Source organism: Notolepis coatsorum (assembly GCF_963971535.1).
Source record: "Notolepis coatsorum genome assembly, contig: SCAFFOLD_222, whole genome shotgun sequence".
Classification (NCBI taxonomy): Eukaryota; Metazoa; Chordata; class Actinopteri; order Aulopiformes; family Paralepididae; genus Notolepis; species Notolepis coatsorum.
In genome coordinates, this window is record NW_028172536.1 from 205185 (window position 1) to 229874 (window position 24690).

The 24690-nt window shown below is 42.8% G+C and overlaps 1 protein-coding gene across 1 annotated transcript in view; it reads right to left on the reverse strand.

Annotated features, from left to right (window-relative positions):
- Nucleotides 1–24690, reverse strand: part of LOC311247709 (polycystin-1-like protein 2) — a gene marked incomplete at both ends in the record, with an annotated part of 216415 nt that overhangs the window by 173363 nt on the left and 18362 nt on the right. The window contains 3 exons of the mRNA XM_084338717.1: nucleotides 7084–7185; nucleotides 9320–9550; nucleotides 21051–21241. Coding sequence (XP_084194843.1) covers nucleotides 7084–7185; nucleotides 9320–9550; nucleotides 21051–21241 — 524 coding nt within the window. The remainder of the gene's footprint in view (nucleotides 1–7083; nucleotides 7186–9319; nucleotides 9551–21050; nucleotides 21242–24690) is intronic.

Sequence of the window (24690 nt, forward strand, 5' to 3'; positions counted from 1 at the left end):
ACAAGATGAAAGTATTTCTCTGGTCTGCATCCCCTTAACAATTGTGTGTATTGAGCCGTACTGTATTGTACCCATTCTGCAATCTGTTAATAAAGTTTTCAATCAATCAATCAATCAAGGGGGTAGGAATACATACGTTTACACTTCATTCTATACTCCTGCTTGTTTGTTTTTTAATCTGTTTATTACTTGTTTTTTATTATTATTTATTTTCAAAATTATGTTCGAAATAAATAAACGCATTCATTCAAGATATTGTGTGAGCAAAAGTATAGTTAATTTACTCCCTCGAGTCTGGCCCCGCGCGGATCTCGCAGCTGTGCCCGCACAGTGCAATACTCCAATTCAGCCATTGGCAATTCAGCCATTGGGTGGGTGGCGCTGCTGAGCGGCCCTCACAGCGCGGCCCTGAGAGCGCCGCTGGCCCTGCGGCTCTGCAGCTGCATGCAGTCCGGGGTGATCATCTGCCGCGCCATGTAAAAAGTCGCACACCTGACATATCGACATGTAACTCGAGAACCGAGGCACAGATTTTGGCGATGAAGATGGCATTCGAACGGCAACGAAAGGCGCTTTAATTCGGTAATTTATATGTTCGGCGAAAAATGCAGTCCAGAGCCTTCAGATGCTCGCAAAGGGCCGTGAAACTGAAACTGAAAAACAATGAAACCCCGGACATTTCCATGAATTTATAAACCCCCCCCGGACGCCCCGGACAGGGCGTGAAAAGAGGACATGTCCGGGCAAAAGAGGACGTTTGGTCACCCTAGGTACATATACATGTTGTGGGCAGACAGTCCAGAGTAATTTGCCTTTCATACTTGCAAGAGTGCCAAGCGTTCATTCCGAGCCATGTTTTGTATCGACACCGGTATACTAGTGGGTGAATGCAAGGTATGTAAGGAAAACTATGCACATGCTAAGATAAGATAAGACAATATAAGATAGTTCTTTATTGTCTGTTGATACAGAAACAGGTTTTGTGTCAGAACAGACAATACTGCGTTACAAAAAAGAAGAAGAACATAGGATAATCATGTTAAAGCAGAGACAGACATATCTACACACTAATCGATGGCTGAAACGCAAAACCTCCTGTCTGCTAAATTTCTGATTTTCTGATTTCACTTTGGATGATGAGGAACCTCCTATCTGCACCTATTCAGTCTGTCTGCAAGATATCTTCCAAAAGCCAAAAGCAGTGTATTGTATTGGGTATCCTTAAAAATAGCATTCTGCAAGAAAACAACATGTTTTTTTTGTTTTCTCAAAAAAGTAAAATGTTCAGATAGGAGGTTTTGTGTCTCAGCCATCGATATATATCTGTACATATCCTACTCTTACTAGTTACACTGCTGGCCATTATGACTTACTACCTGTAGCACTGTACATATTAATACTACAACATACTTAACATAGACATCTCCAAGGATGATTCTATAAAAAATTTGAAGTCACAAAGGTCTATGTTCTGGTTCTGTTAAGATCAGAACCGGCTTGATCATACTCTGCGTTGTGAATTGTGTCTCCTAAAAACCTGGTCTTGTTCGACGGCATCGAAGCAGGAGAAATGAAGGCGAGGTTGTAACCGCATCTGTTTAATTCAAAGTTAAGAGTGTAATTACAATGGTTCTGGTTCAATTAAAATAAAGAACGCTATAATATTGACGGTACCAAAGCACTATGCCGCTCGCCCTCAATATTAGACTAAGAAATCAGATTATAGAGACTAACGAATTATTGAATTGTCTTTGGTCTTTGTTGTCTTGCTGACAACAAAGGATTATGTTCTCGTTCCAAAAGCTTGTTCTCCTTGTTCTCCTCTGGTCGCGCCGTCCTCTGTGTGAAGGTGGGTGTCATCCTGTGTTGTTCCATTTCAGAGTCCTTCCACAGTCACAACACCCCCCCTTTTATCAAAAGCCGGGAGTGTCTGCGTGATGTCACCGGAGTGACGTCCAGCAGATGTTTTCCTCCAATCACGGCCTCTCTAAGTTTGAATTTGAAATAGAAGGTTGTCCTCAGTAAGCCAACCCTCTCTACTGTGTTTCAGATCAGAGAACTAGATTCCGTCTAAACTAACTTAATACTTTGGTTATTAACCCCAAGATATATATATATATTCGAATTGAGATTGATTTCATACACACAGAGATATCATTTTTGAATAGTTTCTCTTGATGTTAAATGAGAATCACAGTAGTTTTACCATTAAGCCCACTTCTATAGTATTATAATCATCTTCTGTTAACTTAAATCCATATCTATTTTATACAGTTATTATTCAGCACTTTTGTGTTTTCCAATGTAGTTTAAGAAGTGGCTTAATTTCACACTCTGTGATTCTTATTCATAAACATGGCATTTTTCATATCCTTATATTCAGAATTGTTACCACAATATAACAGGAACATTTGCAGTTCCTCCCCTACAGCTGTCTCAACATGTAGTACTCAAACTAGTGCGCTGCAACCTTGCCCAAGCCCGACGGGGCCCTACCCGACCCGACGGGTTCGGGCTGGGTAGGGCTTTGTTTTTAAATAAATAATTCGGGCTCGGCCGGGCCGGGCAGTGCCCTCTTTAAAAAAAAAAACTTTTATTGCGTCTTTTTTTTTTTTTTGCTCGCTATACTCATATAACTAGGGTTATAGGATAACCTTAAGTTTCTGTTTCATTTTCGCGTAACGTAGTGCTGTCATCAGCGCGTGAAAGCCTCGTGTCTGAGGAGTCAAGATGTATAGGTTAACAGATAAAATAGTCAAGGGAAAGTTGCATTTTTGGAAACATTTGGATGTCTCCCTCCGCAGCCTGCAGGGATAACTCGAGGGGAGCGCGTGGCTCAGGTGGATGATGAACAAATTAACCAGACCGAAGCGGCATAGGTTGAAGTTGGAATATAGCCAGTTGGCGAATGTTTTAATTTGTTCTTGGATGTTAACGTTGTTAACGTTGTTCAACGCCTTGCTGACATCAACACAGCGAAGTGGTGAGTTTGATTATTATTATTTGCTGGTGTGTGGGGTGACGTCGCTGCTGCCCTGTTCTGTTGCGCTTTCATTATATAAATGTTGCTCTGCTCGAAATCTGATTTATGTTTTCTGTTTGTTTGTACAGTGACTGAGTAGGCTATTGCGTCGTGTGTGTGTGTGTGTCAAAGAAGATTCCATATAGCCTTCAAATTACGAGTTTTACGAGGCTGACTCGCTGGGAAATAGAATTTGCGAAAAAAAGGCTATATAATGGTTGTTAGTTTTCAGCATATGTGTTATTTAGTTAGACCTATTGGACATTTTCGTTTTTGTTTATTTATTAAGTTAATATATAAACAGTGTTTAGAATATTTAAAACAAAAAAATTAAATAATTTTTGGCTATATGTTATAATATATATATTAATGTTTCTTTCGTTTTCACTATCTGTTATTTAGGTAGACCTATTGAACATTTTCGTTTTTGTTTATTTATTAAGTTCATATAAAACCGTGTTTCGAATATTTAAAACAAATACAAACAAAAAAGAAATTAATAATAAATAATAAATAAAAAAATCTGGTTTTCACGCGGGCTAGGGCCTAAAATATTATTTACAGTCGGGCTTATTTTCGGGCAGGGCCTGAAGTTCACGGGCTCGGGCTGGGCACGGGCTTCATTTCAAGGCCCTTGCAGACCACTAACTCAAACCAGTTGACTTGGCTGTCTGTTAGGCCTTGGGGCAGGAGATAACAACTTCATGTAATGTGGCCATGCCATTGTTGTAGCTGCTAGGCCCACATCCTGTATAAACAAGAGTCTGTGTAAGGAAACCTGTTATCTCTTCACATTCCAACAGTTGTATGCAAATCTACTTACTGTTGAGCGCCCAAGTCTCTACAAGCACACACAATCTCTGAGCTAAATCACTATAGGTTAATCAGGTTTAAACTATATTTGAGTGTCAACCTATTAACCACTTATTGGTTAAGACTAAAAGTATACAGCATTCATTTTGCACACAAATCCAGTAGTATTTTCTAATTAAATGACTTATGATTATTTACAAAGTTCCTTAACCTAGGGACAACCATCTGTTCTATTTTATTACCATGTAGCCTCAGGGCCTGGCCCCCTGTGGTTCATGACTGAAAGACATCTTTTATGACCAATCCTTATGCTTACTTAGAACCTTTTCTATTAGAAACATTTTCCAGTACGTTTAGGATTTATGATTTATCAAATATTACTACAAATGATTTCATTAATACACTGCACTCTTCCTCCTTCTTCACAACTATAAACATATTCACTAGAATAACACACTCATCAAAGTCTACCATTGATAACATCATCACCAACATCCAAAACACCAAGCTGGAGTCGGGAGTGATCCTAACTGACATAACTGATCACTTCCCTGTCATGTTGTCTCTAAATCTTGCCAGTGAACTTGCACCCTCTCCTTGTAAGACAACAATTAAAGTAATAAATGACAGAACCCTGCAGCAACTATATGGAAGCCTGGAGACCAAAGGGTGGAAAAATGTATATGATGCCTGTGATCCTGATACAGCATATGATAATCTGATATTGGAAATAACAGACTCCATCCATAACACCATTCCCGAGAAGACTGTCATGAGCAGTAAAAATGACCAGAACCCCTGGCTTACAAAGGGCATCTTAACATCCATTAAACACAAAAATAAACTCTACAAACATTATCTTAAGAAGCCTAGTATAAATAATAGAAACAAATACAATCTATATAGAAATAAACTCACTCATATAATAAGGAAAAGCAAATGTGATCATTATACTGATCAGGTAATAGCATCTCAGGGTGATTCAAAAAGGACATGGTCAGTTCTAAATAAAGTACTAAACAGGGACAAAAAAGCATCAGTGCTCCCTGACCCTGCAAACATGTCACAGCAGGATCTCTCTGATAAATTCAATACCTACTTTGCATCCATTGGTGAAGACCTGGCGAATAAAATTAGCCATCCCGGGGGTGTGTCTTTTAAACAGTATTTATCAGGAAACTATATTAACTCTTTTTTCATGAAACCAACTGACCATGATGAACTATTCAACATTATCATGAAGATGAAGGACACTCGCACAGCCGGTGCTGATGGAATATGCAGCAACATCCTAATAGCCATAGCCAATATTATAGTCAGACCACTCGCTCACTGTATTAATTTGTCCTTACTACATGGTGTAGTGCCAAAAAACATCAAAATTGGGAGAATAATACCCATATATAAATCAGGTGACAAAAATAGTATTAATAATTACCGTCCAATATCCGTGTTACCAGCTCTATCCAAAGTCTATGAGAGAGTTGTGTACAATAGATTAAGCGAATACACCACCAAGCTAGATATACTCACCAATTCACAATACGGCTTCAGGAAAAAGAGAACTACAAACATGGCAATATTAGACCTCATAGAGAAAATACATGATGCCATTGACCAGGGTGATTGTGGGGTGGGCGTTTTCCTGGATCTATCAAAGGCTTTTGACACCATTGACTTCACCATTCTACTTGGGAAACTACACCATTATGGCATAAGGGGTCTGGCTCTCAACTGGTTCAGTAGCTATTTACATGGTAGGCAACAGTACGTCGATATAAAAAATCACAAATCAATAAAAATGGACATCAAATATGGGGTCCCCCAGGGGTCAATTCTAGGGCCTTTACTATTTATTCTCTATATAAATGACTTTGTCAACTCATCTGTACTACTGCACAAAGTAATATTCGCTGATGACACTAATTTGTTTCTGTCACATAAAAATCCACTCGAGCTACAAGATCTACTCAATACAGAACTACAAAAAGTTCACTACCTGGTTCAAATGCAACAAATTATCACAAAATCTCAGCAAAACAAATTTCATTGTCTTCCACTCAAATTGGATGCGCACACATCACATGTGCATACAAATAAATGGAAAGGAGCTGTCAAGAGTGGTGTCCACAAAATTCCTGGGGGTCATCATCGATGAGTCACTCAACTTCAAATGCCACATAAAATATCTACAAACAAAACTGTCCAAATATGTTGGCTTATTCTGCAAAATACGTCATTTTCTTCCCTTGCCTGCCCTTCTCACCTTATACAAAACCCTGTGTGAACCCCTCATTAATTACTGTAACGTCATATGGTGCAACACATACCCCAGCCATCTCAAGAAACTAGAAAGCCTACAAAAGAGGGTACTACGAGTGCTGTCATGGTCCGGGTATAGAGCGCCCTCAAAGCCTCTGTTCCATCGCTTTGGTCTCCTGAGGCTCGCTGAATTTAACATTCATCAAAACGCATCAATTATGTATCAAGTTGTCAACAACATGAATCACAGACTGTCTGAGCTTGTCCCAGTCTGCCAACCACTGCACATCCACAACACAAGAAATAAGCATCTTATATCTGGCAAGAGGAGAAGGCTCAATTGTGCTAGCCTAAGCATAGCATGCAGGGGTCCACAGATCTGGAACAAGCTTGACGAAAATCTAAAAATGACTAATACCTTTAAAACCTTTAAAAAATCGCTGAAAGAGGAACTGCTAAAATCATATCTCTAATTAAAATTATAACTTAGGAATAAAATTGTCTGTATTATGTATCTCTGTTATATATCAGTTAGTAGGTAGGTGTGTAAACCTACCCACGTTGTATTGTTTTGTTTTGTTTTGTTTTTTGTTATTGTTTTGTTGTTTATATTCTGTTTGTATCTGTGTTCAGGCTCCCTCCAAAAGCTTTAAATAGCTTCTTGGGAGACCTGGCACATGCACACAATTTGCGACATTGATATCACATGAGGATACTCGCATGTAAATGTATTGTGTGTGTGTGTGAATAAATTCATTCATTCATTCAACACTGTACATACATCTGATTAGCACTACGCCCAGTAGAATTTATATATTTATACCCAGTTGAATCACCTATACATTGTTTACTATTGCACTTTACTGTACATTTGCACTAGATGCCAAACCTCTTTTTGTTGTACTGTACTTGTGCTGTAAAATCTAATCGAATCTAATCTAATTGTCGAGTCCCATTTCATTGTTATGGGTTCTAGAAGAACTGACCTGGGAGGAAGTGGAGGCGCCACGCCGATGTCCTGTGCCGATGGTCAACATGTAGCGGTGTTCATCCAAGAAGTCATTGTCATACAGCACAGTCACCTTTACCTGCAACACATTACAGCACAGTCACCTTTACCTGCAACACATTACAGCACAGTCACCTTTACCTGCAACACATTACAGCACAGTCACCTTTACCTGCAACACATTACAGCACAGTCACCTTTACCTGCAACACATTACAGCACAGTCACCTTTATCTGCAACACATTACAGCACACTGGGGCATCTTAACTCTTTCTGTGCCAAACACGAGAATTCCCGTGTTTCAAATCCAACCGTTGAGCGCCAAAAACTAGCGGACCTGCCTGTGTCTCCCTGGCACCGCTGCCTACGTTATAATTGCAATGACGATCGAATCCCGACAGGTGGCAGTATCGTCTACCTTTTGAACTGGGTCTCTCAGTTGTCTTTCAGTGCCTCGGTACCTCCGGCTGCAGGAATCACCTCCCCCTCAAAGTGAATCAGCACACAGCCTGTCTGTCGCAGATTTTCTCACCTGAAACCTATTGTTTCCCGTATTATAGGCCAGGCCCAATGCACACCAGTAATGGCGATCGTGATGGAACTACTGGGATTATTCATTTTGGAGTACCTTCTGACTAAGGTAAGGTCTATTTTAGGTCTATTTTACCGAACCTAAAACATGTTTTTGTTAGGGCTGTCAGTTTATCGCTTTAATTAGATTAATTAATTACACAGCAAATAATCGCGTTATGAAAATTAACTCAAAATTAATTACATTTATTTTTATTATTTCTTTTTTGTATATCATTCATTCCATAAGAATGTAGAATACACATTTACAGACTTTTTTTTAATATGGTCCATTTGCATGGTATCTGATTTTAGGGACATCTATGAATCTCAGGGAATGTATTCCCAGTGTCAGAAATACTGTGGGCTAGATCCACAAAGAATGGATTGCATGGTGCAAGTTGCACCCTTACTCATTATGAATTGAAAATGGGGGACCCTGATGTAAACAAGACGAAAGTCTTTCTCTGGTCTGCATCCCCTTAACAATTGTGTGTATTGAGCCGTACTGTATTGTACCCATTCTGCAATCTGTTAATAACATTTTCATTCAATCAATCAATCTGTGCGGTGATTGATTGAATGAACATTTTATTTTGAGTAAATTGTAATGAACCAAATGAGAATATCAATTTTTTTTTATCTTTGACTGTGAATAACAGCATGCTCAAATTGACCAGACCTGAAAAATCTAAACAAATTAATAGATGGAAGATGATTAAACAGAAGGTTTGTAGATACAGTACTGAATTCTGCCATCCGGACACATGCAATTTGAAATATGATTATAGAATATAGAATATCAGGCATAAAATGGTTATGCGATTAAAATGTGATTAATTAGATTAATTAATTACAAATCCTGTAATTAATTAGATAAATTTTTTTAATTGCCTGACAGCACTAGTTTTTGTATTGATCACAGCGTCGTATTTTACCAAACCTAAAACATGCTTTTGGTAACGATCGCAGCTTCGTAAAAATTGATGATTTTGTGAAGAAACATCTAATATGGTATATACCTTTGATTTGGAAATAATATACGTTTCAGGCGAGCATATGCATATAACACGTCATATCTCACTATCTAGAAAACGAGACTGGATTATTTTGAAACAGGGCGATGTTTAGCGTGGAATAGCGCACAAACGAAAGTATGTAGAAATTAACTGGTTTGTCCATGTTGGACTATAAATAGTGCCTGTCAAATGAGCCATACTATTGTCTCCACAGCTATAATATAGAATATACAATGGGTCTGCAAACATCGTGAAAATTGTCAATAACGCTGGCACCAGGGAGTAAAGATCACACTGGGGCATCTTAATGAACACATTACATCACACTGGGGCATCTTAATGAACACATTACATCACACTGGAGCATCTTAGAGAACACATTACATCACACTGGGGCATCTTAATGAACACATTACATCACACTGGAGCATCATAAAATACATTACATCACACTGGGGCATCTTAATGAACAAATTACCTACATCACACTGGGAAATCTTAATGGAGCTAAGGTTTACACACAATTGATTCAAGATGCTAGAGATATCCAGTCTCTCTGAACATGTCACCACGTAAATAATACACAGATAAATCACTGGCTCTTGTGTTGAGATATACTGTACCTTGGCTGTATCCTGGATGTCCTTCCTGCGTGCCCACAAGACTACCAGGAGATACACGGCAAACAGGGCTCCCACAAAGCACAGGACCACAGGGTTTTGGGCAAAGGTACTGAAGAGCTCTGCGGTCCTCGAGAGATCGACGAGGTTAGGAGTGATGAAGAAAGAGCTCCCGAAGAATGTTAAGTGGTTACAGAGGCACTGGGTGATGAACGGCGTGGTCCGAAAACCAACCTAGAGAGAGAGAGAGACACGCAATAAGTTCTGGGTTTTTAATGTCGTATTTGGGGGAAATTGACCAATGGTAGGCTTTTTTTTCTTTTTCTCATCTGGGTAAGAGTTTCTTATCTGGGTAAGAGTGCTCTCGACCACTCTTAAAATGTAGTCTTGCCTAAGAGAGAAGCAAGAATAAGAAAACATTGCTCAATCCCATTTTGAAAACAAAATAAGAAAAAATGCTAGTTAAGAACAAAATAAGTGGCCCATTGTCTCTACTAGTCTGTCTATGTTGCTCGTTCCATGTTTCAAGTTCCATGTTGTCAAGTAAGTGTTCCCCATGTTAGTACTTAGAGTTTGTGTTTGTGTTACTTTTTCCCCTCTTCCAGTTGTCACTGAGGTTTTGTTTAGTTAGCTTTGTTCCTTGTTCTGTTTATTAGTCTTGTGTCATTAAAACCCTTGAACTTGCTGCCGTCTCCACTTGTCTGCTATTGGGTCCTATGTACACCACCACCCTGTGACAGGTATAACATATTATATAAATTAGTATTACTGGGTGTAGTGCTAATCAGATGTATGTACATGAATGAATGAATGAATGAAAACTTTATTTAACAGATTGCAGAATGGGTACAATACAGTACGGCTCAATACATACAATTGTTAAGGGGATGCAGACCTGAGAAAGACGTTTGTCTTGTTTCCATCAGGGTCCCCCATTTTCAATTCATATAGACATATATGACATACATGACATACAGATAGTCAGTACTGCTACATCTATACATTTATGACATACCAGATTTGCAAATACAGTACTGTTTGTGATACAGAAGGAGTCAAGAAAAGGGAGTATATACATTTGACGTAGAAACTGTACATTGGAGGAGGTTGGGTGGGGGGGGGTTGGGTACATTGGGATATTGACAACCATACTGGGTCATTTACATTGGAGGTGGTTGGGGGGGGGGGGGGGGGCGGGGGGCACACTGTATAAACAAGTAACACTGTACATTGAGGGGGGGGGGGGGGAGACACTGTACAAACAAACACAATTGTACATTGAACTATTGACAAAACCATACTAGGTAAATGACTGTACATTGGAGGGGGTTGGGTTAGGATATTTACAGGGGCCAGTGTTGAATTGCAGTCTCCCGTAGGTGTCCCTTGAGAGAGGTTTTGAAAGTGGGTAGTGATCCACATTCCTTTACAGCTTTGGGTAGGGCGTTCCACATTGATGTGGCATAATTGCGAAACGTGTTTAGTCCCTTATTTGAGCCGAATCTGGGTTTAACATGATTTGTGGAGCTCCCTCTGGTGTTGTGATCGTGGTATTCACTGACCTTTGGGAAGTATTTTGACATGTACATGGGTACCTTGGTCGTGTAGTGTATCTTGTAGACCAGGCCCATTGCAAGTTGTTGTACTCTGTCGTCTACTCTAAGCCATCCTAGGTTGTCAAAGTGGGCAGGGGTGAGTACCCACTGAATACTACAGAGTTGTAGTATTAATATGTTGACAGATGTTGGCTATGGGGCGACAATAACTTATCATGAGGACAAGGTCCTCTCACTTCAGCCTTTAACCGGCGTAGTTTATTATCACATTGGTACACAGTACATGAGACCTTCTCTCTGTAGGAGGTAGGTGGGAAGAGACAGAGAAGGAGGGAACAATCCCTTAAATACCCTCTTATCTGGCACCAGCGTCAATAGCTCCGCTTATAGCGCCCTCTTGTGGAAACAGTTAGACAGTTACATGCAATCGTATACATCACATAACTTTAACACTCCCACTTACGGCTGTCTTGTATACTGTACAACTTTTTCAAAAACAATCTTCAAAGAAAATAGTACAGCTCAGAGCATCAAAAAGAATATGGCAGTCAATACTACATAACAGGCAATATTTACACACCAAACATGACCTCTGCAAATCTTCTCAATTTCAGTTTGGAAACAGGCTTCATCATAGCGTCTGCTACCATGTCGTCTGTCGGACAATAAACAAGTGTCATCCTTTCTTCCCTGATGACAGATCTGATGAAATTATATTTTATATCCACATGTTTACACCTCTGTCGGCACATAGGGTTTCTCGCAATTGCAATGGTTGCCTGGTTGTCTTCATAAACAACAGTTTTCTTATATACATAGGTATCCATTCCTTCGAGCAGTAGTTCTAGATAAATACATTCCTGTATTGTCATAGCTAGAGCCATGTATTCAGCTTCACAAGTTGATAGTGCCACTGTGGGCTGCTTCTTTGTTTTCCACGAAACCAGTGAGCTGTTTGTGTTCAAACTCACACAATACCCTGTGGTACTTCTTCTGTCTGTGGTGTCTGCCGCCCAATCTGCATCACTGTAGGCTTTAAGCCCTAAGCCCTCGCTGCTCTTTCTGAAACAAAGCTGTTTATCTGCTGTACCTTTGAGATAACGAAAAACATGTTTTGCTGTAATCCAGTGCTCCTCTGTGGGGTCAGCAAAATGCTGTGACAATTTACTCACTACAAAACATAGGTCAGGGCGAGTACATGTTGTCAAATAAATGAGGCTACCTACAGCTTCTCTGTACATTTTTACATCTGTCAATTTCTGAGCATCCTCTTGGTAGTCTAGTTTTTGATCACATGGTGTTTCCCTTGTCCTACATTCTTGCATGTCAAAACGTTTCAGGATCTTCTCCACATATCTCTTCTGGGATATTTTTACACAACTGGCAGACTGTTCGAAGTCCATGCCTAGAAAATGCTTTAGCTAGGTCTTTCATTTTGAATCTGGTGGAGAGCATACTTTTCACCTGCTCTAGGTTTCTAGTGTTGTCTGCTGCGATGATCAAATCATCCACTTCTGTATTTAAACATTGATCCTCTTCTGTATTTAAACATTGACCCACTTCTATATTTAAACATTGATCAACTTCTGTATTTAAACATTGAATCCACTTCTGTATAACCATGTAGCTACCCTCCTTCTGTATTTAAACATGGAGTACCCTCCTTCTGTATTTAAACATTTAGCTACAAACCTGGCTTTGTACTCGTCGTGGCCTTCAATACCCTCCTTGATTGAGTACACCCATTTTCCTCCCACTGTCTGTCTGCCCTCTGGTAACTTGGTTAGAGTAAAGGTGTGGTTGTCCTCTAGGGACTTCATCTCCTCATCCATTGCTCTCTCCCATTTCCTTGATTCAGGGGACACCATCGCCTCTTTAAAGGTCTGAGGTACTCCACTCACTACTCTGTAGCAGTAATAAATGCTGGTAAGTGTACTGTCATCCTTGTCACTTTCTCTCCGGGCATAGACTTTCAGATACTTTGGGGGTTTGTGTTCCCGTGAGGGATACCTCCCACTGCATGAGGCACGTGACGTCACCCTCGGGTGCTCCTCGTCATCATCCTCTGGGGGTTGCTGACTGTCTGTCTGCACGACTGTGCTAAGTACACTAGGCTGAGGTGTCTCTGTTTCTTCACACCTTACTCTGGAGTCCAGCTCTGGCTCCTCTGTCTGTGTCTCATCCTAACATGTTGACTTTGTGACAAATTTGACTAGCCTGTGTTTTTGCACTTTCCCTTTACCGGGATAATAGACTAGGAAAGCGGGGCTTCCTTTGTCGTGCCCTACAGAGAGTCCTTTTTCACATCTGGACTCGAGCTTTCCTCTGTCCTGCTGGTAAGCATAACACACTGATCCAAATTCGTGCATTCTAGCTAGATTACATTTCTTTCCTGTCAGTGCTGTATATGGGGTGGTGCCCGTGTGCTTATTAAAACACCTGTTTCTGGTGTAAGCGGCTTCTTGTACCGCATACTGCCATAGACTCTTAGGTAAGTCACCAGCTATTAGCTTACACCTAGCCATTTCGAAAAGAGTACGTCCTTCCCTCTCTGCCACGCCGTTCTGGTGTGGGGAGTACGGACATGACGTCTCGTGTCTTATCTTGTTCCTTCTCAACAGTGATTGGAACTCTCTATTTGTGAACTCGGTTCCGTTGTCGGACCTCAAGTATCTTATGTTGCCATAGGGGGCTACGTCTGCCAGGAATTTCTCCGGAGTGTGTCACTCTTTGCTTTGAGAAAGTAAACAAACACTGCCCCTGTACACACATCTGTAAAATCAAATCAAATTTATTTGTAAGGCCCGACAACACACGTTAATGTCCCCATGGGCCGTACACGTCTTCTTTAAACAAGTCAAGAAGAAACATAACAATAAGTCAAGAACAGAACAAGAACACCATAAGGTCCAACAAATTTAAAATAAATGCAAATAAATGAAAGAATGCAAGCACTCCCAGACATACCCCACGCGAAGGTAAGGAAAAACTCACTAAAACCTAACAAACACAGATGAGTGCATGCAAAAGACTGTACATATCTAAAGCCACCTATGGACTCGTTGCTTACTGGACCGGCTAGATCTGTGTTAACTAGCGCAAGTGGTACCTTTACTTTTTCTGTGGGACTTCTGTTTCTCGATTGAGTGAACTTCCCCTTTATGCACACTTCACATTCTTTGTCAGGTCTACGCTTTTCACCTTTAATGTGCATGCCTTCTGTCACTGCTTGCAGTTTCAGTAAATCCTCGTAATTACAATGACCCATGATCTCATGCCATGTCTGAATATCGTGACTGACAGTCACATTACACATATCATTATTATTACACTTGTCGTTGTCATTACACTCTGTTTGTAGATAATACATTCTCTTGTACACCTCTATGTTAAATCGCGTACCGTCAGGCTCTACAAGAACATCTTTACCTTCATTGAAGAACACTTTGGCACCGTTCGCAGTAGCAGATTTTACAGAGAATAGTTCTTGTGGGAACGAGGGTATGTAGAGAGCGATCTTTAACGTCACTGTACACCGGCGCCCCTCACTGTTGTAAGGGATAACCTGTCCCTAGTGAGTTCTTGAATTGATATGGTAATGGACCAGTCGACCAAAAGATTCACGGAACGACAGAGTATTTCAAACAGAGCTTTTTTTTCACAGAGAAGAGAACAGCCACCCTCCTCCTGCAGCCCATGGGCTCATCCCTCGCACACCAGTAGAAGGAAAGAATACATCATATTACATGTCATTTATACCCTCTTGGACAGAGAGAGAAGGGGAGGGGTGTGTGTATGTATCTGTGTGTGTATGTATGGGTGTGTGTGGTGTGTGTGTGTGCTTGTCTGTGTGTGTGCTTGTTCCAGAAGGGGGGCTAATGGGTTCCAGATGTAGGCAAGGAGAGATCCCTAGTCTCGAACAACACCCCAACAAATCACGCCCGACAGCTGAGTGGGGGAGAGGTGTGCGTGTGGGTGTACGTGAGTGTGTGTGCGTGTGCGCGTCGGAAGAGGAGGATGTGTGTGTGAGGCGCGTGATCAGGATGTACAGGGGGCCCTGTGTGTGTTAATGGGTGTGTGTGGAAGGAGACAGCCACGAGGTCAGCAGGTCAGACTGAGAGACGCCCAGGCTACAGCTTGCATCATGGGGGAGACAATAGGTGCACAGATACATAAGATATTGTACTAGATCAATGAACTAAAAACTATCAATCCCCCTTTTTGACATTAAATCCATATGTCAAACACAACAGTTCATTGATGGATCTGTACCCGTCGATTGTCAACCATTACATGCATCACACCTAATACCAGACGGGATAACAACACCAGGGCCCTCATTCATCAATGTGTGCGTAGAACATGTTCTATTTCCACACGTAAGCACGGAATGTAGAACCAGTGTACGCACAGGGAAGTCGGGATTCATGTCAGATATCAACGGCTCCCTAAAACCATTGCTGCAATTCTGCCTGGACAGCTCAAAATACTAATAAAGACCGTTCGTTGACCACTGTTTGGCATTGGTTGTGTGTCATTATAACCGTGCTGTAATATGAATGCCTTTATTAGTTGTGTTCGATTGGCTATATGATTTTTAGAGGCATCTATTTTGTTGTCGGCTAATAAAGACCGCGCTGGAATATGACTGCCTTTTCCCGTGTTGTTTGATTAATACCCAGGGATTAAAGTTCTCCTCAATTTTATTCCAAATCGCGATGGATCTCCCGTCAATTTTCTACCTGCTGCATATGATTTCTAGAGGCATACTACAATCTATTTTGATGTCAGTATTGGGTAGCCTATATAAACAATAATACGAGAGCATATACAAGAACAATGAATCTCACTGCATGTATGATGTAGCCTGCCTTTCAATACATGAACTTGAATCCCATCATATACATAGTCTGTCCACTATCTGGTGTCATTGCAATGCGTTTTCTATTCTTTCTTATACAGTAAAAAAGGGGAAGAACACTATATTCATATGACTTGTATTCTGCTTACAGCTTCGAAATTCCACTTGTTTCGTTTAACGTAAAGCCTTTTAAATATAATCAAAACGTTCCCGTGTTTCTGCGGTCTGCGCAAAATAATAACGTGTTGAGCTTTATGATTTATGATGAATTGAAAATGGGGGACCCTGATGTAAACAAGACGAAAGTCTTTCTCTGGTCTGCATCCCCAATTAACAATTGTATGTACTGAGCTGTACTGTACTGTACCCATTCTGCAATCTGTTAATAAACTTTTCAATCAATCAATCAATCAAGCTACGCGGAGCGCAGTCAGTCAGTAGCCTACACCCCGTATATTCCGATAACGCTATATAAACCATGCTGCATTCATTCTGAGAGAAAGATCTATTATTCCAAATGCTATTTATAGGGTTTTGACCATAATTACACTACTGTTGCTATTTTACAATGAACTATAATGAACTACGGTTCGTACAGAACATGCCAGTGTTATTATGCACAGAAGCTCATTTCCTTGTTGTAATAATATATTCTACCACTGGGCGCCAGGTACGCATGGTCTGACCTGTGCGTAGACGTAAGCACGGAGTCAAGTTCAAGTTGAAATTGATGAATCCCACTCTTTGCTTAGAAATGATCGTACGCACAGGGTAAGCACAAATCTGTGCGTAGAACACGTTGATGAATGAGGGCCCAGGAGAGGAGAGAGAGAGAGAGATAGAGGGAGGGGGGGGGAAGCGGGAGAGAGAGAGAGAAGAAAGAGAGAAACACAGATTTGCAACTTTCTCAGACGATATACGTAACCCCTGTGGGACCCCCCTTACTCAGGCACACGCAACGTCCATCAGGGCGCTACCTTCCCTCTGTTACAGTACACCGCCCATCCTGGGTCGGCCCCGTCTTCTAGAGGGCAAGGGCCTCTTCCTGAGTTGGTCCCCGTTCCAGGGTGCGGCCCCCTAGACAAAAGTGTCTCCTCTGGTCTGCTGCCTCCTCAGTGTCTCTGGACTGTCCCCTCCACCTCTCGCCAGCTGGCCCACCGTCTCTCCAGCTCAGCTCAGTGTCTCTCCTGCTGCCGCTTCCCCAGTTCTCGTCGTGGATGATCTGCCTGTCGTCCATGATCTGCGGTGCCTGGCTGCTGTCGATGATTTGCGGTGCCTGGCTGCTGTCGATGATTTGCGGTGCCTGGCTGCGGTGTTCATCTCCGGCCTCTGCCGCTCAGCTGCCATCTCCTCCGGTCTGCCTCTCTTCATCCTGGCCCGTCTGTCCTTCGTCTCCTCCTGCCTGTCACCTGGTCGTCTGGTGGTCTGGTCACGGACGTCTGAGGGGCTGCTGCTGGTATCTCATCCCTGGTTCAGACGCGCTGCAGACAGCTGGTAGTAAATGTCTGGATCTTTTGCATCGTCTTCTCCTCCGTGTCTCCATTCCTCGTTCCGTCCCTGGTTGCGGCTGGCCCACATCAATTCTCACTTTGGAACCTCCATTTGTAAGGGATAACCTGTCCCTCGTGAGTTCTTGAATTGATATGGTCATGGACCAGTCGACCAAAAGATTCACGGAACGACAGAGTATTTCAAACAGAGCTTTTATTTCACAGAGAAGAGAACAGCCACCCTCCTCCTGCAGCCCATGGGCTCATCCCTCGCACACCAGTAGAAGGAAAGAATACATCATATTACATGTCATTTATACCCTCTTGGACAGAGAGAGAAGGGGAGGGGTGTGTGTGTGTATGTATCTGTGTGTGTATGTATGGGTGTGTGTGGTGTGTGTGTGTGTGCTTGTCTGTGTGTGTGCTTGTTCCAGAAGGGGGGCTAATGGGTTCCAGATGTAGGCAAGGAGAAATCCCTAGTCTCGAACAACACCCCAACAAATCTCACCCCGACAGCTGAGTGGGGGAGAGGTGTGCGCGTGTGTGTACGTGAGTGTGTGTGCGTGTGCGCGTCGGAAGAGGAGGATGTGTGTGTGAGGCGCGTGATCAGGATGTACAGGGGGCCCTGTGTGTGTTAATGGGTGTGTGTGGAAGGAGACATCCACGAGGTCAGCAGGTCAGACTGAGAGACGCCCAGGCTACAGCTTGCATCATGGGGGAGACAATAGGTGCACAGATACATAAGATATTGTACTAGATCAATGAACTAAAAACTATCACTGTCTATGAGGCATACCTGTGCGTCTCCTCTCCCTTGCGCCAACCCGTAAGTGCGCTTCCCATCTGCCAGCTCCATGCTGTGTCTCTCCGGCTCGAAGGTGTTGTCAAAGTTCTTGAATCGATTCCTGTGGTTGATGACGTGGGACCACGCACCTGTGTCCACGATCAGCCCCTTCCTTTGGGCCTGCTGCTGCTGCGTTGTCTGCGCCCCGAAGATGAAGTCCTCTCGTCCCGCTACTCTCCGGGCGTCGTCTCGACTTGTCTCACGTCCACCATCGTCGCCATCTTGTCCACAGCCACCATCTTGTCCATGCGCGTACTGTGCGCTCTGGTCGCGTTTCTTTCTACACACTTTGTCTGTGTGCCCCGTGGATTTGCAGAAGCTACACCAAACAATCTTTTCGATGCCCTTTTTCTCCGCATCGCCAACACGCCAGCTCCGTCGTGGGCCTGGTCTTCTCTCTCGGTGCCGCCCGGGCCTTCAGCACCCTCTCTCCCGCCTCCGCGGCGACTGGTTGTGTGTCTTCTGAGGCCTCAAAGTTCCGCAACTTGGCCTTGAACTCTCCCAGCGACATGTCCGCTGAACCGTGTGTCACCAGTAGTGTGAACGGTTTGTACAGCTCCGGTAGTCCTCTCATAACCATCGCCATCATTAGTCCATCGCTTGGTGCTTCTCCTGCACTCTTAAGCGCCGTAATGATCTGCTCAGCTCTGATGACGTATTCGGTCACAGTCTCTGTGTGCGCCTTCTTCAGCGCGGTTAGTGTTATGTACGATTCGGGGTCTTCCCCGTCCGATATAATGATCTCTCAACACTTCCAGGCTCTCTCTGCCTTTGTCCTTAGTGTCGTGGAATATCAGCCCCAAGCTTGTGTCGTCTAGCAGTGGTGCTAACTCACAGTATGCGTCGGCATTTTGCTTGGTGTCCAGGGCTCGCGCGGCCACCGTTACTTCTCCCATGGGGGCCGTCAAGATCGTTGTCTTCAGTCCCACACCGTGCAGGCAGCACAACATTCGCTCTTCCCAGAGCTCATAGTCCTCTGCTCTTCCGTTGAACGAGGGCCATTTGCTCCTTCCTTTGGTCGCCACGAGTTTGAAGACGGAGTTCTCCACCTCGCATCCATTGGGCTCAGCAGGCTCCGTCTCCCCCGGTGCCGCCTCCTCTGGGCTCTGCGCGCTGCTCTCCGGACGGATCCGCTTGCACGCCAGCAGCATCGCGTCGGCGGGGTCGGTGCCCCGCTTCCTGTTGACGCGCAGGATCGTCGTGTTGGGGTCCATGTTGCTCTTTTGATGGTAGGCGTAGCTTTAGCTTCCGTTAGCTTAGCTTTAGCCACGCGGTGCTCCCGGTGCTAAACTAGCCTATACTTTAGCTAAACTTGCTACCCTTATTATTTCGCCCCTGCCTGATCTGGGCCCATAACCTGTTGACAGATGTTGGCTATGGGGCGACAATAACTTATCATGACGACAAGGTCCTCTCACTTCAGCCTTTAACCGGCGTAGTTTATTATCACATTGGTACACAGTACATGAGACCTTCTCTCTGTGGGAGGTAGGTGGGAAGAGACAGGGAGGGAGGGAACAATCCCTTAAATACCCTCTTACCTGGGGCGCCCCAGTGGCGAACCACATAGCGGCGCGCTCAGCCGCGACACGGCCAACCCGGGTTCGACTCCCGAACCCGTCGTTATTTGCCGAATGTCTTCCCCCCACTCTGTCTCCCATTCCTCCTCTGTCTCTCTCTACTGGACTGCCCAGTAGAAATAAAGCGATAAAAAACGCCAAAAAATAAACCTTTAAAAAAAATACCCTCTTACCTGGCGCCAGCGTCAATAGCTCCGCCTATAGCGCCCTCTTGTGGAAACAGTTAGACAGTTACATGCAATCGTATACATCACATAACTTTAACATATATACAACAATATATACAGTGATACAGGTATAAAGACACTATGGTAGTAAGTCATACTGGCCAGCAGCGTAACTAGTAAGAGTAGGTACGGGCGGGGTATGTACAGATATAGATATAGTATCTACAGATATGTATTATTATTATTATTATTATTATTATTATTATTATTATTATTATTATTATTATTATTATTATTATTATTATTATTATTATTATTATTATTATTATTATTATTATTATTATTATTATTATTATTATTATTATTATTATTATTATTATTATTATTATTATTATTATTATTATTATTATTATTATTATTATTATTATTATTATTATTTATTATTATTATTATTATTAGTAGTAATAGTATTATGTGCATGTATGTACAGACAGGTGGATAGATATACGGTAAGAATATATATATATATATATATATATATATATATATATATATATATATATATATATATATATATATATATATATATATATATATATATATATATATATATATACTAGGGCTGACCCCTATTAGTCGATTAGTAGACTAATCGGTCGAAAGGAGCCGTAATCGACTAGCCAACCTCTTAGTAAAAAAAAAGATAAAAAAAAAAAGATTTATAATTTATTTATTATTATTATTATTATTTTTTTTATCATTCTTTCCAAAAGAAAAGAGGCCTAGAAGCATGGCTAACGCTAATGGCACGCATAACAGAGGCTAACTGCCTACGAAAACAGGCACAGAGGCACTGAAAGAGGATTTTACCCATCTAATGAACACACTAGACTAGACAAATATCAAGATGTATCCATCAGTGGACCAATTTCATGCTTTTGCAGAGGACAAGAAGCCTTCAGTCGACTCCTTCAGACATTAAGCACCCCCACTGCCCAAATGGAATGATAAAAAATGAATAAAAATAAAAAATAAAAATAAGAATATATTTTTTTAAATATTATACTTTTTTTTTGTCGACCGATAGTCGACTAACAGCAAATTTTGGCCAATCATAGTCGACCATCCAAATCCTTAGTCGGGGACAGCCCTAATATATACTGTATACGGTATATACAGAAGATGTGATAAAAGTATCTGTATGTGTTTAATAACAGACAGAATCACAGCACTTACCATGCAACCATTATCACTCCAATCCAAGTCTGTCTCATTCCAGTATTTGCAATGGGAAGCAACGACGGTAATGGTTAGACTGGCGTTGATGGATGCGACTCCTGGGCCCACGATGGGTCTCGCTACCAGGTAGAGTCGCCCAGTGTTGCCTTTCAAATCCCTGGGCTCCAGCAGCCACGTGTATCGCTCCTCTGGATGAAGGACAAACGAAACAAATGCACACCAAGCACACATGCATGAAAATAAACACATACGCAATTGCACACAGACATACACACACAGACATAGACACACACTGCTATTTATGGGGGGGACGTCTGAAAAGGATGCACTTCCACCGGGCAAACAGACTACTGACAGACAGACTCTAAATGATCACATGAGCAGACACACAAAAGCATCTTAAGTGACTTACACACCACACAAGCACACTTATTACACACACACTGCTGCTGTTTACACTGTAGAATAAAATAAAAATAAAAAAATGTATCCAAAATATTTGTTTACTTTAAATGGTAAATGGTGCATTTATATAGCGCATTCGATTTAACATATTTTGTTCCTCACATTCACTCATTCACACACTGATGGCGGAGGCAACCATGCAAGGTGCCATCCTGCTCATCAGGAGCAATTAGGGGTTAAAGGCCAACCTCCAGCTTAAACCCTACTGATCAATTATGGGTAGTTTACATCATTGGTATATAATTTCATTATTTATTTTTTTCCATTTGACACCGGAAATGCCACTCTGAAAGAGTTAAAAAGGTCCACGCACGAATAACATGCACGCGCGAATAAAAAAAGCTTATCAAACACCGACGTCACAACAGGACACAGGTGCATATCAATGAGCCGAATCTAATGTTGCTTTTCCACTAAAATAAAGTACTCAGTTTGTCTCCGTGTGGGGAGGCGGGGCTGCTGGTGATCAGCATGAGAGCTCCAGAAATGTCACGTGAAAAACTGCAGACCACTGATTGGTCAGAAGAGAGACGCGTCACTGTCTGGAGAGTCTGAACGAAAACAGAACGCCGCCATCTTTAATGTCTCGCGTAGGACGTCTTATGTATGTTTGCAGCACGAAACAAGTGCAATAAAAAAGGATACAGTCACTGTGTATTCTGCCTCATTTATTGATGAAACAAAACCGACATCAACACAATTTGCCACCGAGCGGAGAGTTTAGTCTGACAAAAAGATCGCTGATTAGTTACGCTTGTTGTTGGGGTTAGGGACGAGTGGTAACGTTAGTTAGCCTAATGCTAACGTTAGCAGATAGACACGAGAGGCTAGATAACGTTAAAGCTTGTAGAATAGACACAATGAGGTAACGTTAGCGTTAGCATAATAGACACAACGAGAGTCTGGTTAATGTTGTTATTGATTGAATGAAAACTGTGTTTTACTCTGGCTTGCCAAGCTCATCATAGCCCCTTTCGTGACTGATGCACCGAGTGAATCCACAGTCACTTGCTCCTTAATAGGAAACCAACCTAGATTTACCATGAAGGACTGGTTCTGGCCGAACCGTTCGTTATACAAGTATCACAGAGACATTTCAAATGTACTCACAGTTGCACAAGGGTTTCGGACAGAGATACGGGATGGTTTGAAAGCTCTGCGTTGCTAATAAACATTTTAAATATTTTTTATAAACTGCTCAAAACGGCATTATTTCCGGCGTTGGCTGCCTGGTGTGATCACAGCGCATGCGCATCATGCACCCAACGCCGGAAATAATGCTCCGCCTCCTTGCTACTGCCTGTGACTCACAGAGCCCCCTGGTGACCAACACCTGTTGTGACGACATTACACGCGCACGTTATGAACCATTGATTAAAATATGCACGTGCGTGGTGATTGTGTTGGGCAGACAAAATGTTTTGATAAAAACGCTAAAACTGGGTCAATTTCAATACTTTTTTTTCCAATTCTTCATGAAAGTCACTGTTGGCCTAGTCCACATTGTTTATTGAACAAAAATACAACGTGGAGGTTGACCTTTAAGTGTCTTGCTCAAGGACACATCAACACGCTGCCCAGGAGGAGTGGGAATCGAACCGGGAGCCTTCTTACAACAAGGCAAGGAGGAAGGAAAAGTCACCTGGAGGAAGGAAGAACCGGAAGATCTCTTCAGCTTGGGATGTAGCCGTGAACGGTCGCAGCTACAACGGGAGGTGCTTTGGAATAGCCCCGTTAAAGAACCACCAGAGAACCCCGCCGGAGCGAGCGATGGGTTATCATAGGAGTATCCGTGATAGTGCGTGAGTAAGAGACACTGAGCCCCAGGACTGACGTCCATAGATATCGGGTTATAGTAGCAGCGTGACGGTATAATTAGCATGCTGCTAACGGCTATATCGACTCCAGTGCACCCCGAGCGCGAGGTGCTACAGAAGACTGGTGGTATAGTCAACCACGTTGCGCCACAGTAACCGTGTAGCAGGTGGGCTGTAGCTTCAGGGTGAGTGAGGGAGAGATTATGGACGTGCGCCGTCGACTCTGCACCGGCTGTCTACAACCGTTCTGCACCGGCTGTCTTCAGGCCAACACGGGAGGTCGTCCCGACCGGCAGAGGTCGCCAACACCCAGCACACGCTCTCAGCTCGCTACTGCCCCTGCTCCAGCCCCGCTTGCTAGCACCCGCGACGAGAGCGTTCGACGCCATCTTGCCACCCGGACGGTGGTGGTGCGGCGCGGCTGCCATTTTGGTTGAGTACAATCGAGCATCAATGCTCCGGATCTATTACACAGTACACAATGTGGTGCAGCCTGCGGCGAAGCTAATGGTTGCTAACTACAGTTCATAAGGGGTACCCCAAACATTACATGTCGGCATTAGCATAGGACTTTTGTTCTGGTAAAGTGGGCCCACATTTTTGGTTTCCTTTAAGTGTGATAACGTGTGGTTCTTTAATAATAAATTCCCATTTAATTAACCCTTTACCTGTGGGGAGGTTACAGACCTGGTGCATCATAAGTAAAGCCCTGAGAGGTATTATTCTCACCATATAATTAAAGCCTGCTAGAGGTATTAGACATGGTACTGACCCAGACGTGGGTGATGAGACAAACACATTGAAGTATATTATTCCTGATGCTAACCCAGAGGTGGGTGCATAATATACGTGTCTATAAGGTATTGAGTACACATGGAGCTATAGTAGGACTACAGTTCATTAGAGCATCCCTATTCATCCTTGTAACTGAACAATACCAACTAACAGTAAAGACTTAATTGGGGTTCTGTGTGTGTCCATTCCTGTGCCCAGCATTAACTCTTTTCGTGTGGGTAACGTATATATGATCAACCCCTTCCTATTCCACCTTTCCCTTTCTATTGTAAGGTCTCTAGTGTCACTGAGGGAGGGTACTGCTTGCGGGGGGAACCCAGGGTATTTATTTACAATTCAGTCACTAGGTGTGGGAGGGTTAAAGGAGCAATTGGGGAACATGGAAGCGTGTTGGGGAGTACTGTTGACCGCCCTGCTGCAGGGGAGGAAGACCAGAGTACCAGACCAGGTTGGTAGATCCCGGGCCCCATCCACTCCAACTGCCAGCCTCCAGTTGAAGCTCCAGACTCAAAGACGGAGGTGCAGTCAGACAGAGCTCTCAGTGATTGTGCCCACCCGTT